Source organism: Macrotis lagotis, chromosome 6 (genome assembly GCF_037893015.1).
Source record: "Macrotis lagotis isolate mMagLag1 chromosome 6, bilby.v1.9.chrom.fasta, whole genome shotgun sequence".
In the NCBI taxonomy this organism is placed as follows: Eukaryota; Metazoa; Chordata; class Mammalia; order Peramelemorphia; family Peramelidae; genus Macrotis; species Macrotis lagotis.
In genome coordinates, this window is record NC_133663.1 from 6,270,383 (window position 1) to 6,284,935 (window position 14,553).

A 14,553-nucleotide genomic window follows, 5' to 3' on the forward strand; every position below is an offset into this window, starting at 1 on the left:
GCACGTGTGCACGTATGTATGCATGCATGCATGTGTGCGTGTGTGTATGCATGCAGGTATGCATGTGGTTTCCTCCAGAAGGTGAGTTGCCATGCGGGAATGAATGCATGGATGACTGACTGAGTGCGTGACTGGAGGACAGCGCCTGCTTTCATAAAGCAGAGCCAGTGCTGGCCTGCAGATACCCAGGAGAAGGTCCTCAAAGAACGCAGGGCGGGAGCTCCCCACGAGGAGGGGTGACCGCAGAGCGGGCGCTTTGGCCTGCGCGCCTGGTCAGGGAGTGGGGTCAAGAGGCAGCAGACTGAACAGAGAGGGGGCGGGGGGGCTGTGCGTTGGCAGAAGCGGGCAGGGCAGTGGGAAGGCTCCAGGCCAGCTGGGCACGATCTCACCCGGAGAGCAGCAGCTTTGGGGGTGGGGGGAATGGGCGACAGAAGGGATCTTTCCCCGCTCCGCAGGCCCGGACTCGTGTGACCAGCTTGCCCCTGGAGGGGAGGCTGTTCAGCCCCGGGTGGGCGGCCTTTAAGGCCAAAGCGGCAGCACCAGGAGCCCCTGCTCAGCGCCCTCGGGGACCTGGAAGCGCTGCGGCCTCCCTTTCTTTTTCTTTCCCACAGAGGGGAGGCGGGATGCGGCTGCGGCCGGGGGCGCCCAGACTGGCCCCGAGACCCCAAGCGGGTCGGCCGCCGGCCGGCTCCGCGCTGGGTCCGGGGATGCGGCCCGATGGCGGGAGCCCCGTCCCGTCCGGCCGGGGCGGCGGCCCTGGCACTCGGCCGTGCCCTTCCCCGCCCGGGCGCCGGCCGCGGTGGCCCGGGAGCAGCCGGCTGCCAGCCTGTGCCCGCACGTCACCAGGTTGACAACTTCGCACCGAATCAGAGCGCGGCGTTTCAGAGAGCCCCGAGGCGTCACCGGGAGCTCCCGGGGATTAGAACTCGCCTCCCCAGGCTCGCCCCCCTTTAAAGCTCGGGGCGGGGCGGGCCTGGGGAGAGTGCGCTCCCGGCTGCGGCTCCTGCGGCCCCAGCCAGCAAGATGGTAAGTGGGGGGCCTCCGCCCGGGGCTGGGCACGCTCGGGGCTGCCACCTGCGCCGCACCTGGCTCTCCGGGGCTCAGGGCCGCGCGGCCGCTCGCTGGCTTTCCTCGCGGCTCTCCAGTCCCTCCTTCCTCCTCCTCTCACCTCCACACCTGGCCCCGCTTGCATCTGCCGCTCACTTGCCCTCTCTGGGGTGGGCTTTGCTTCCGCGCGCACTTCTCGCTCATCACCTGGGGAAGCCCCCGCCGAGCCCCAGGGACTCCGCTCGCACCCTCGCTCGGGAGGAAAAACGGATCCGCTCAACTTGGCTCCGGTTCCTGGGGCTGCGGCATCCTGGCCGGGTTGGCTTCAGAGAGGGACCTTTTTTAACCAGTTGCAGAGAAAGTGAGCAAGACACGACTTGTCTCCTTCCCCTGCCTCTCCCTCCCTCCTTTGCCGCGTGGGCTGGATTTTGCCTAAGAAAAGTCTGAACAGGTTAAAAGATGGAGAACTCTTGCCCAGTCCTAGTGCTCGGGAAATAGGTGACTTCTGGAAGATTTCTCATGTGCAAAGAGAATGCCTTCCTGACCCGTTCACCCAGACCTCTGCCCTGCTGTCTGGATGGGTCTACCTGGCGGCGGGACTGCGATGCACAAGGGGGATTCCTTAGAGTAGCTGTCTTGGAGAAAGAGGTGAGGGGGTGACCCTACTGGAAGCCGGAGAGGGATTAGGGTTGGAAGCCTTCACTGTGGCTATTTTACAGCCCAACCGAATACATGCGAGTTGGAGTCAAGGCTGGGATTTAGGAGCAATTAGTGAGATGCAGCTGAGAGACCCCACTGAACAAGCTAAACACTCCGACTTTATTACTTTAGGGACAACACGTAGGTATGAATGCATGCACACACGAATGTGTTCACTGACGGCACCTTCTAGGCTCGGAGCCATCTGGTCCTTGAGGATGTTACTGGCTTGGAAAAGTTGGGCACGAACTGTCTGTTGCAAAGAAAAGAAAAACCAATTTAACATCGCTAATTGGGAGTGAGGCCACTCTTCTCAGGTTAATCCCCAAATGTTTCGTTTCTTGGTGTCACTCCTGTTGTGGGATCCTCCAACCAAATGAACAAGGAGACAAGACTTGGGTCCTTGCACCTTGTACTTCATAGAGACATGTCTGAGAAATGGGAGTAAATTAATCTCAGACTTTATGTCTACTTAAAAAGGTGAAAACGTAAGTTGGATCTGGGGATTTGTTTTGAAGGATTTTCTTTCTTTCTTTCCTTTTTTTTGTTTGTTTGTTAGCAGGAAGTGGTGTCATAGAACACCCGGTCCTCTGATATTTTGTTTGTTTTTTGACAACGGTTTGGTGAGAATATTCAGGGTACTAAAATTTTAGGATGCTATTTAGAGTTTTCTTAAGTTATTTCCTTATTTTCCCATTGGAGAACAAAAAAAAATGAAAGGAGGAAAGGGGACTCATTGGGATGATCTAGGTGTCCAAAAGGATTAGGCATTGGATTTTTCTTCCTGGTCAAAGCAAGAAGTAAAAAATGATATTGAGTAGACTTTGGCCACTCATAAATGAAACAGAAGCCAACTTCTCATACCTTTCCTTTTCCTTTTAAGTGTATCTAATATCTTCTTCCTCCTCCCACTTTTTCTGCCCTGCTTGGCATCACCCCACATCCCTGGACCCCACCCCTTGTGTTGTGTTTTCCAGAGCACCAGTCTGCCCTGCCAAGATCAGCACTTTGCAGGGGGCCAGGACTATAATTGCCCCCATTCCACCTCAACGTCAGCATCCAGTGTTGACGTTTCCAGGGAAACTTGGGTCTCTTTTTGGGCTACTGGTCTCCTGGACAACAGAGAGCAGCAACAAGAGCCACAGGCACAGGGTAAGTCTTACTCTTCGGCTTTCCCCAGGACTGATCCGGGATTTTCCGGCACCCAAACACAGCAATTACACCCAAGGCTGGAAAGGATGAGGGAAGGGAGAGGGAGCTCTGACTACACAGAGAGAAGACTACTAGGGCACTTTCCAAGAATCCCAAAGCATAATGAATCCAGGAAGAAAGTGACCTGCTGTTTTCTCTGACAAAGAGGGAACCTAGAGAGGTCATCTTCTTGTACAAGAACATTTGGTTGGTGCTTGCTTCCGGGGAAAGGATAAGAGTCATTGTATACACTAGGTGATCCCTGGGTGCCTGGGAAATTTGTATTGTTATATCCAATTGCATCCAATATGCCTATAGAAGCTCAACCTTTCCCATTATGGGGAACTCTGCTTTGTGGGTTTGAGAGAAGGAAAGGATGTCCTTGGAGGCGCTATCTCCAGAGTTTGGCTAGTGATAAGTGGTCCTTCTCTATGACCAAGAGAACTCTAGTGTCTTTGGGGAGTGGGCTTGTAGAGGATAAAAGTCCCTTCTCACATGGGTAGGGTAGAGAATTGAATTTGGACACCATGATCCCTTAATCCCTAACTGTGAGCAATACTTAGATTAAAGGATCTTCCCAAGAACACTTGCTGCAGAGATAACTTAGTTTCTAAAAATGGAAGCTTTGAGTTGAACATCCAGCACTTTCTCATTGGTGGCATAGACCAGTCAAAAGACACTGAAATTTGTTTCTACCATCATATACTTTGAAATGAGATTAAATCAAGCCATTGAGGCCCAGATCCCCATCTCCTCCTCTCTCCCTCCACTCTTGAAAGTGATCATACTTTTATTGAGTGCTTTTGGAAAATAGAATATCTATCTGTTTAGGAAGGTAAGAGAGGGACATTGCTTCAAATATGACCCATGAAATGATGCCATAGTTAGTATTTGGTTCAATCTCATGTGGACCTTTTCTTTGATTGAAATTTATAATTAGCACTTATAATGTAATTAGCACTTCTTTGGGAAACAAGAGAAAGGCACTGGAGATGATGCAAGCCCAGCCATTGTGTTGGTAGGATAAAATATCCCAGAAAAGACAAGGATGTTTATAGCACATCTATCCCCACATCATTGTCTGCTGAATGCAACACCTACCCATGCAGATATTTCTAGAACTCCAGAATTATTGAAACAAAAATCTCTTCATTGTTTTGTGATCTGTGTCAAAGAAAGTAGGAAATTTATTCATGGGAAATGGCATGCATAAAGACACACATATATATATATATGCATGTGTGCTGGGTATATACATTATATTATATGATATATATGTATAAAATATCACCTTGATATCTATGCTAATAAAACCATAAAAAGTTTACTGCATTAATTCTTTGGAGAATAAAAATTTGTGCATGTGTGTGCACATATGTAGCTATTCCTGATGATATTTTAAAATCAATTTGTGTATAGTGACTAAGCTACCTTTATGGCCACCAGGAGTCAAATTCTATGGACAGAATTTTTTCCTCATGCATTCACCTATCTGAAAATGGTGGGTGGTGATTCAGGGATTTTCCCCTCTAAACTCCTTGGCTGGAGAAATGAAGATATTTACACATTTCCCTTGCACAAATTGTCTCCCATGGATAGGGTTAACGTGTCTTCCTGATTGTTCCCTATATATCTTCCTCCAGAACAATGCAATGATTTGGATTTCTTAGTCCATGAGGATTATGCCGGGGCAGAGAATCAGCTCTCTTCACAACTCTACAGAAACAAGCAGGTAATGACTATGATCATTGCAGCCATCTGAGTTCTTATAGAGTGTGAATGACTTCTTAGATCTATACCTCCTTCCCTTCCTCTTCTCCTTTGTCAGTTGACTTTCAGAATGGGATTGCAATAATCATCAAAAGCCCAAGAAAAGTCATTCAGTGAGAGCAGTTGAGGCAATCTTGTCAATCTTGTAGCCTTTCTATCTTGGGGTTTTCTTGTTTAATTTGTTTGCAGAGGAATTTGGATCCAAGTGTCATAAGACACATCTGATTAAACTCAGCTCCTTTGTGAACTCTAGAGAACATGTTTCTCTGGATGCCTTTCTCTTTATTGGAGAAGTAAAAGTAGTCTCAGCTTTTCTGCTTGCATATTGGAGTTATTCTTCCAGAGAGGAATTTTGGAAGTGTCACAATCTCGTCAAAGAGTTTGCAAAGATCAGGCAAAGTTGAAAACTGAAAACTGAACAGTCTGGTGGGGAAGGGGAAGGAGAGACTGAATGTGAAAGACTAGATTTCCTAAGATTGTCTTTATAAAGCAAACAAAAAGCATAATGGAGTTGAAACTGGTCTAGGAGCCAATTGATAAAGTTACAAAGTCAATATTGGAGAGCAGCTTTCACCATTGTGGGCATCTCCTCCCTAGCTCCAAGACACCTTGCTGCAGAAGGAGGAAGAACTTGCTAGGCTACACGAAGAGAACAACAACCTCAGACAATACCTGAATTCGGCTTTGGTGAAATGTCTTGAGCAGAGAGCCAAGGTAGGAGATGCTTTCATTATGAAACCAAGAGGGTGTTTGGGGGTCAGAGAAGGGTTGGAGAGTATACTGAGATCCTGGAAGAAATGCAAGATGCTAAAAAGGTCCTTTGCAAATACATTTTTAACATGGCGACCTCATAGCATAACCTAGCTCAGTCTGTCAATCAGCAAATATTAAGTATCTACTGTATAACAAGCACTATTGTTGGAGATTCCAAGACAAGACTGAAATGATCCCTGTTCTCAGGGAGATGACATTCTAATTGAAGAGACAAGCTGTAAATACACACACACACACACACACACACACACACACACACAATGAATACATCATAATTTGGGACAGAAGATCACTAGCTTTCAGAGGCTGATTGGGTTTGTAAGGAAACTGAGGATTCTCCAAGCACAGGTGTGAAGTGAGCATACCTTAGAAAAGTGCTTTCATAGACATTCCCATGATATCTTTTATTTCTGAAAATTCATTAGGAGCTAGATTTTTATCTGTATTTTACAACTAGGGAGATTGAAGATAGAAGGGCTGGTGACTTACCCAGTCATAAAAGTAAGTCAGCTGCACAGTGAGCAGAGTCGTAACTATGAATTTTGGTATTTGGCACATTTTTAGTTGTGCGTAGGGGGTTGAGAAGAATAAAAAATCTGAGGTTACTTCTGAGGAAGCAAATAAAGTGTCCACTGTGAGTACTACTGATCTTGGGCGACTTATATCGCTCCTATCCTTGGTTCTGGAACTGCTCCATTGACAAATCTCTATAAGTGATCCCAGGGAGAGAAGATCATGATTAAATGAGGACATTCAAATATAGAGGGAAGGAAGTATCACCATAACTCCTGGATATTATTAGCATATTGGAACAAAGGCTGCACCCTATATTCTAGTTACAGATTTATATTCAAATTTTGTATTTGAGAATGTTAAAGTTACAACAAGTCATCTCCAGTTCCCCAGCTCCCCAACTCCCCATTTTTGTTCTTTGGCCCTGCTTTTATTCATATGCCAAAACAATTTTCACTCTCATCATTCATTAATCTAAAGCTGCTTGCCAAGTGTTAGCATACCTGAAGGAAAAAGAATTGTTAGAGCTTGGAGTTAGTCAAAAGTGACTATGCCTCTTATGCCCAAACTGACATGACAAAGCAGATGCTTTGTAATTCTATGTTAGCTCAATGACTTTCTCTATGGGGAAACTTGCCTCTCAGTGCAGAGAAAACCCCATTTCTTCAATGTTCCCACTTAATTTATACAGATTCAAAGGGGTTATTTTAACATCTAGGAATTTTTTTTCCTTGGCTTATAGATATCTAAGGAATATCTCAGAGATAAACATTCTTTTTTCTTTGTTCTTACCTACTTTCTTTTCCCCAAACCACAATAAAAGGGGGCTTAATTTAAGATAATTTCTACAAAGAATAAATTACAGAATTGATTCTTGTACATGTCAGTGAGCCTTACACAGAGAAAAGGGTTTTTTCATAGATAAATATAGAGTCCCAAACTTGATCATCTCTCACAAACTATGAACTGCTCTTTTCCAGGGTCAAGGGAAAAGTTAATAAGGTTGTGCTCTTTTCTTATTTTGTCTTCTCAAACCAAACCATTGTAATGCTGGAAGAGGCATGCATCATCTTGTGGATCTGTGATGCTCTATTAGATGACATCTTACACTGAATAAATATTCTAGGATGACTTGGAAAGGCAGTTTAGGGACATGAAAGGGCAAGAGAGCAATAGCAGCTAAGGAAGAAAGGTGTGAACAGAAGTGAACAAAATGAAATGAAATTCCACAACAGGACTTTTGCACTCCCCTTGGATCATCATTTGTCAGTCCTGTGCACCTCTTTTCATAAAATAATAAAATAAAATATTTAGAAGTATAAAGGAAAACACTTGTACTGAAATACAAATATGTTTTAGGGGCTTTTAAAATTTTTTTTCTTAATTAAGAACACCTGTTCTAGGCTGACCAGAAAGTAGTTGGGCACAGGGAAGGTGCTGTCAAAGCTGCATATTTTTCATTAGTTCCTGCAGCCCTAATAGCCATGAGCCACATGCAGCCACAACTCCCTTTTGATCCCCTCCTTTTATCCTGAGTTTCAGAAGTGTCAAAGAATGGTGATTGGTCAGATAACATGATTCTCAACTCATCTGGTGCATGTGGCCACTTTCATTCTCAGTTTGCAGTTCTGGCTTCTAGCCAAAAATCAGATTTATCTGAGATTTAATGTGTGATGTTAAAGAGGGTGTTTCATCCCTTGGGCTTAAGGTTTTTTTTTTTTTAAGTATAAAGCAAATAACATTTTTGAGCATTATGAAGGAAATTCCAAAATGCCCCACAGAAGTCATTATTTGATCCCCCTTTCTCAAAGCAGCTCTAGTGGGTTATTTTCCTTTCTTTGTTATTTTGTTTACTTTATTGAGAGCCACTGAATAGAAATTTTTGTCAAATGATGCAGTTCAAACAGTCCAAAAGTTGAAAATTCTGCTCTCCTACATTGTTATAAACCTCTCTGAGAACTTATTACAGTTCATGGGACCAAAGACTTAGAGTTGGAAAGAATTTTAGAGGTTGTCTTTTTTAAGTCCGATGAAGAAACTGAAGCCCCCAAAAGATGAGTTGTCACACTGGAACCAAAAGGTGGACTGGATTTTTCCAACTCCAAATCCAGTGGATTTTTCTTTCTTTCATGCTGCTTCAACTTTCCTAAAAAGAGTCATCCAGAAAACAACCAGGCAGAACCTTTCCCCTTGAGCTCTAATGATGAATGACTTAGAGACTACAATGAGTGTATGGGACTATCTGGCACCTTCAAATATAAGCTACCTTTATTGGTTGAAAGTGACTGGTAAGTGTATTTTGGAACTTATGTTTGGAGGGCTCCTCATTTTCTTACCTCTTCACAATTATATCACATTTTCCCCCCTAGAAATTGCTGATGCAAAATGGACCCAACAACATCTGTGGATGTACAGAAAATGGGAAGAGGAAACCAAAGGAAGGAAGGTACCCTGCTATGGATACCCCCCATCCCAAAAATGCCAAAAGAAACCTCTTTAGTGAGTTTGCTGCCTGTGAGGGGCAGTCAAGTCCAGCTGTGGACTCCTGGGTCCTGCAAACCCTAGGGCTGAAAGACCTTGACACCATTGATGATAGTGCGCCAGCTAACTACAGTGCCTTGCTCTCCCAGCCTGAAAGGAGCACATTCCCACAGTTTCCTAGTGAGAAAACCAGCTATGGACATGGTGGCATTGTGGGGCTGCCCATTTCTTATGAGAATGATCAGGTGGCATCCTTGCACAATACTGGCAGCCAGCAGGAGGAAGACTTGGCCTTTTTCTCTGCAATGTCTAACCAACCAGGTGCTTTACAAACCATGTCTAACCTTCCCCCTAATCCTTTCCCCCATTTCACCTCACCAGGCTATACTCCTGATGTCTCACCCAACAAAACAGATGTGGCCTTTTCCACATCCCTGACCCCCCACTGCCATGTGAAAACCCACTCTTTCCAACAGGGACAAGCCTTTGTACGGCGAGATGAAGGAGGCTGGAAGTTTACCTGGGTTCCTAAACAATCTTAGGAAACCCCTACCCCTGTCCCAACTGGTGAATACTGCCACAAACCTGCTGTGTGTTTACAAAGATCCTTTTCACACTGGACCCTCACCTGGCGGGCCTGGAAGGCATATCTGAAGTCTTCCTTCTTTCCTCCACCTTTTCTACTTTGCTCCTTCTGCCTCTCAGTCTTTAGGCTATGACTTTTCAGAATCTACACTCTTTCACAGGCTTCTTGGTTTGTTTACACAGAGACGCTTATGGTCCACTTCCTCCCTTAGACCTTAGACTTGAAAAGGTATTTCCTTTCTAGTTGTCTGTAGGTCGAAAACCTAAATACAGAGCTCCTGTTATAACCAGTCTGACTAGTTCTCTCCTTTAGTTAAGCAGTTTGCACATTTGTGGTTTTGACTTTTGTTCTGAGCCTTGTTTTTCCCCTAAGGTGGCTGTCAGAAGGTGTTCAAGTATGTAGAATGAGTTTTAGGGTCATTTGTCTAACATCGCCCACAGCTAAGGCCCAACACTGCTATCAGAAGTTCCAGCCCATGGCCAGGCAGGGTGGACAGAGATGCTGAGGCGCACCACTGGCAGTTCAGGAGGTCTCTTTGTCAGAACAAGCTAGCCAAGTTCTTTTCCAGCAGCCACACCATGGACAGCAGCCACTCCAACCTCCCACCCACGAAGGTTTGCAAGCATCAATATGTCAACTTCTTAGAGGACCCAAGCATTTTGCCTTTAAACAGCAATCCTCAAGGGAGAGGGTTTGCAGAGGTGACTAAGTATCCCTGCACACTTCCTGCACACTGCCCCCCAAAAGCCCTATTTTCCTGCTTCATTCCCAAGGAAAGGATGAAGCTGACTGCCTCTCAATATATTTTTCTCTTTTTTTTTGCAATTTCGTTCCAGAGATGCTGCATTGAATAAATAGGAAGTTTTTGTATCCAAGAAAACACAGGCTCTAACCTTTTAATTTGCTATTATAACTATATCTTCTGACAGAATCTCAAAGATAATGCTGAGTCTCTTCATCCTGACAGTAGCTCACTTTCCAAGTTAGTTGAGCCAATCATTTCCCTCTGAATACTAGGGCATTAAATTAAAATTCATGGCTTTGATTGCCTCTCTCCCCTTTACATACATAAAAAATAATAATTCATAAGCAAATAGCTTCAAACATTTTCTCCCTTTCCCTCTTAAACATACTTTCCAGAAAAGACCAGACTTGCAGCATCTATCTATCTAAGGTCTGAAGTCTCCATCTTGAAGGTTCATTTAATTATTTTGCTTTCTGGTGTCTACTGATTTTCTCACTTGTGAAATGTGGAGGTTAAAAAATGACTCTTTAAAAAAAGATGTCAGTAGGTCCCCAGAATTACAACAAGTTTAATATGTCAAGAATAAACTTCAATAACTTTTCAAATTCTCCTTCTATCAGAATGAGAGTTCTCAGAAAATTTCATATACCATAATTCCTAGCAATCTATGCCTCAACTCAGTGAAATCCCCCTGCATCCTTACATCTTTAATGAGAAATTGCTTATAAGAAAGATTTTTCCTTAACAAATAACTTTCTGAAGTGAAATTTATAGGGACGAAGGGAAGAAACAAGGCTAGAAACAGGGACAGGGAGAATAGAATTCTTGGGAGCAGTTGTGAATTTCTCCAAAATCTCAAAAGTAAGTCAAACATCAAATTCAAGTGAGTATCATTATGTGTCCACTACATTGGTGCTAAAAGATGAAAACTGAGATACTCTTCATGGAATGGGTTTATTAGGAAACATGATTCATAACTTTTAACATGATTTAAAATGAAATCAGAAATATGTTTTCCCTGACAGAAGGAACTATTAGCCTTTTTTTAAAAAAAAACAAAAGCAAATCATTATAGAGGATTCTAGCTGAGATGTATGGGTTGGGGATTGGGTCAAGAAGTGTCTCACTTTTCATAAGTTAACTAATAGGGATAATATATTCTGAATTGTGTTTAGAGAAAGTATTGATGAATTCAATTTACTTTTACTATGAACCCTGAAAAGAAATTGTTAAATGACAAGAAATTTGAACCCTAGGAACTTTGCTTGAGACAAACCGCAGTTCATAAGCTTTATGAGATCTCAATAAAGTGACCACTGCCTACAAAGGTATAGCTAGTGAGCCCAAGACCCCCTATATGATTCTTAGCTATGCCCTCCTAGAAGTTTTCCATAAGTGAAAATCTTGATGGTCTTCTTCCAGCTCCATCAGCATTGCCTGTATGGCAAGGAAACTCAACAACTGCCTATTGGTTGTTCTCACATTTGCCTCTCCTCAGCAGGGCCAGATCAACTTGGTGACCTTTTCTTCTAGGCACATTTTACTATAATAGTAAAGTGTTTTTTTTTTGTTATTGCTGTTGGGGTTTTTTTGGAGATAATCTGTGATAGTTCCTAGAAATGGTTTGCTACATTTTCTAAACACAGATTTTCTTCTCTTTGATTTGAAAATGAATTAAATCAATTCAATTATATTTTTTAGATGTGATGTATGGGCACTTCTTTCGGTAGATTATTATTTTAAGTATGTGGAGTATAAATGTGTGTACAGATATACACATATATCACTTTATCATAAATTATTAATACCTGTGGGCTCCAAAGTAAAAATTCTCAAAAAGTCTGAGACAACTATTTGGATAAAAGGCTCTGCTCTCAAATTTCTGCAGTTAAAGGTTCAACTTAATCTCTTAATTATGGAATCATTTCCTTGCCCTCTGGTATGATTTCCTATGTTATCAGTCAGTTGGAGGGGAAAAAACAATTTGTTCAGCCTTCAAAAATCCCATCACCTCTCTCATCCTTTGTTTTTCCTGTATAAAATGAAAGAAAGGGGATATAACTAGATTCTGAAAGACCTGATCTGATCTAATGTCTATGAGAATGATGCTAAAATTAGATGAGTGAGAATTAATCCTTAGACTATGGCTAGAGGGATGAATACTTTTAAAAATGCCACTAAATCTCATTTATGTAAACACAATAATAAGTGTTTTTAGATTAATTGAAGATTTTTAAAAAGATTTTAAGTGACCACACTATGAAATGAGTAAGATAATTGTCTTTTATCTTAGAGACAAATATGGTTTAAAGGCAAATGCTTAGCTTCCTTGGGATTTATACCTGAAAGGGACCTTAGGAATCTTTATTCTAAATTCTTCATTTTATGGGGCGGGATGAGAGAAAGAGAGAGAGAGAGAGAGAGAGAGAGAGAGAGAGAGAGAGAGAGAGAGAGAGAGAGAGACAGAGAGACAGACAGAGACAGAGGGAGAGAGGGAGAAAGAGAATAAGTAATAAGGAAGGGATTCGAAATCAGTTTTGCCCACTTGAAAATCCCATTCTCTTTCCATAAACTGAAGTTCTGATCAGGACCTTGAACACTGATTTTTGACAATTATTTTTCTATGAGAGAGAGAAAATTTTATGTTTCTTTCTCTCTACTGAGAGAATCTGAAGTTATGAGTCAGCTTTACAATGCCTAATTCTAATCACATATAACTGATCCTGTAACACCAACTACTCTAAATTGTGTAAATATATTCATTTTAACATATTTGATTCATTTTGAGGCCCATGGGATTTGTTTCCATCATGTGGCCATAATACAGGCATACAAATATAAGTATTTATATTTGATATCCTTAAAATGTGAAAGACAAACGTAATTTAACACTTTTTGTATGGTTTTGATTTGCATGTGATATTAAAAATCTCTAATTACATGTGAGTAAATTTTATAATATGTTCTGGCTAATAAAAACAGAAACATTACAAATTGTTGTGAGACCATTTATTAAAAGAAAGTTCTGGGTCCAGATCATTCTTATCTCTGAAACTTGTAAAACTGTGAAACAATCAAGTAAAACACATAATACTTTATTTAAAAGGAGATTCTATCTTTTCATATCTGTATTATCCCCTGCTATTGCTATAGAAAAGAAAAATGTACTTTTGCTTCCTTTTACTGTATTGAGAGAAAAATGAAAAGAAGATTCCTAAAGCAAATATTCTCAGTCACACAAAATATGTTCCTTTTTGAACTCTATACACAAGCACATCTGTTTTATTAATCATGACAAATCCATCCCTCTCTGACAGGAGGTGAGTAGCATGTTTCTTGGACAGCTAGGTAGTGCAGTGGCTAAAGCACTGGTCTTGGAATCAGGAAGAAAGGAGTTTGAATCCCACCTCAGACACTTGCCACTTAATAGCTGTGTGACATTGGGTAAGTCATTTAATCCCCTTGGCCTCACATCCAGGGCCATCTCCAGTCATCCTGATTCATATCTGGCCAATGGACCCAAATGGCTCTGGAGAAAGTGAGTTTGATGACTTGGCACAGCACCCCCCCCCAAATCCAATCCATGTTCTTGTCAGGGCATTACCTACTTGATGTCATGGTCTTTAAGAATGAAGGACAAACATCATCTGCAATCATCATCTGAAATCACAAAGAGTGATGGCATTGATCAGAGTCATTTCAACTTTGTTGTTTGTGTTTTAAAAATACAAGAAGTTATTATCACAGAAGTTGCTCTCCTGGTTCTGCTTTTCATGTCTCATCTGTGGATTCAAGTCATCAGAATTATTGGAAGGGCTATAGGAAAATTGAAATACTAATGATTTGTCATTGGAGTTGTGAACTGATTCAACCCTTGCACAGAGCAAGTCAGAGCAATGCACACAGTATTATAATATCATGCATACCCTTTGACCCAACAATACCACAAGGAGACTTGTATCTAAAAAGATTTTTTTTAAAAAAGAAAAGGACCTACATTTATGCAAATAATCCTAGCAGTTCCTTTAATGGTGGTGAATAACTGAAATTTGAGGGGATGCCCATTATGGTGTATGACTATGATGGAATACCATTGTGATCTATGAAATGATGAGCAGGATTCTTTCAGAAAATCCTGGGAAGGTGTCATTTATTGTTTGCTCCTTATTGTGCTATAAGAAATGATAAGCAGGATATTCTTAGGAAAACCTAAAGAGACTTGCATGAACTGTTGGAAAGTTCTAAACAAGGAGATCATTTAGAAGAGTAACCAAAATATTGCATAGAGCAGTATTGTAGAATGATCAATTGTGAATAAGTAAGCAATTCTCAGTGATATAGAGGTCCATGATGATTTTGAAATTCTTATGATAAAAAATGCTGACCAGAGAAAAACCAGTGAAGTCTAAATCCAAACTGAAGCTTTTTTTTATTTTACTTTTTGTTATTTTGTTTTTTTATAATTTATTTTTGAATTTTACAATTCCCCCCCCCCCCCCCAAATCTGGCTTCCCTCCCCCCCCCAAGGCAGTCTGTTAGTCTTGACATTGTTTCCATGGTCTACACTGATCCAAACTGAATGTGAGAAGAGAGAAATCAGATCCTTAAGGAAGAAACATCAAGCATAAGAGATAGCAAGATCAGACAATAAGATAACATTGTTGTTTTCTTTTTAGTCTTTGGTCTTTATTCAAACTCCACAGTTGTTTCTCTGGATGCAGATGTATTCTCCATCCCAGACAGCCCC

General features: G+C 42.0%; 1 protein-coding gene across 1 annotated transcript; it reads left to right on the forward strand.

The window, feature by feature from the left end:
* Positions 1 to 1,823: 1,823 nt before the first annotated feature.
* Positions 1,824 to 14,308, forward strand: GMNC (geminin coiled-coil domain containing). Its single transcript, XM_074192709.1, has 5 exons — positions 1,824 to 2,044; positions 2,594 to 2,898; positions 4,581 to 4,669; positions 5,305 to 5,421; positions 8,364 to 14,308. Exons 1-5 carry the CDS (start codon positions 1,824 to 1,826, stop codon positions 9,015 to 9,017), a joined length of 1,386 nt encoding a protein of 461 aa, XP_074048810.1. The 3' UTR covers positions 9,018 to 14,308.
* The last annotated feature ends 245 nt before the right edge of the window (positions 14,309 to 14,553 follow it).

What these genes read in the sequence shown, in the direction of transcription:
- GMNC (XM_074192709.1), top strand. Translation starts at nt 1,824, where the DNA reads ATGCAGCTGAGAGACCCCACTGAACAAGCTAAACACTCCGACTTTATT. An exon ending in TTTAACATCGCTAATTGGGA is followed by an intron (nt 2,045 to 2,593) that starts GTGAGGCCACTC and finishes TAAATGAAACAG; the next exon opens with AAGCCAACTTCTCATACCTT. An exon ending in AACTCTACAGAAACAAGCAG is followed by an intron (nt 4,670 to 5,304) that starts GTAATGACTATG and finishes TCTCCTCCCTAG; the next exon opens with CTCCAAGACACCTTGCTGCA.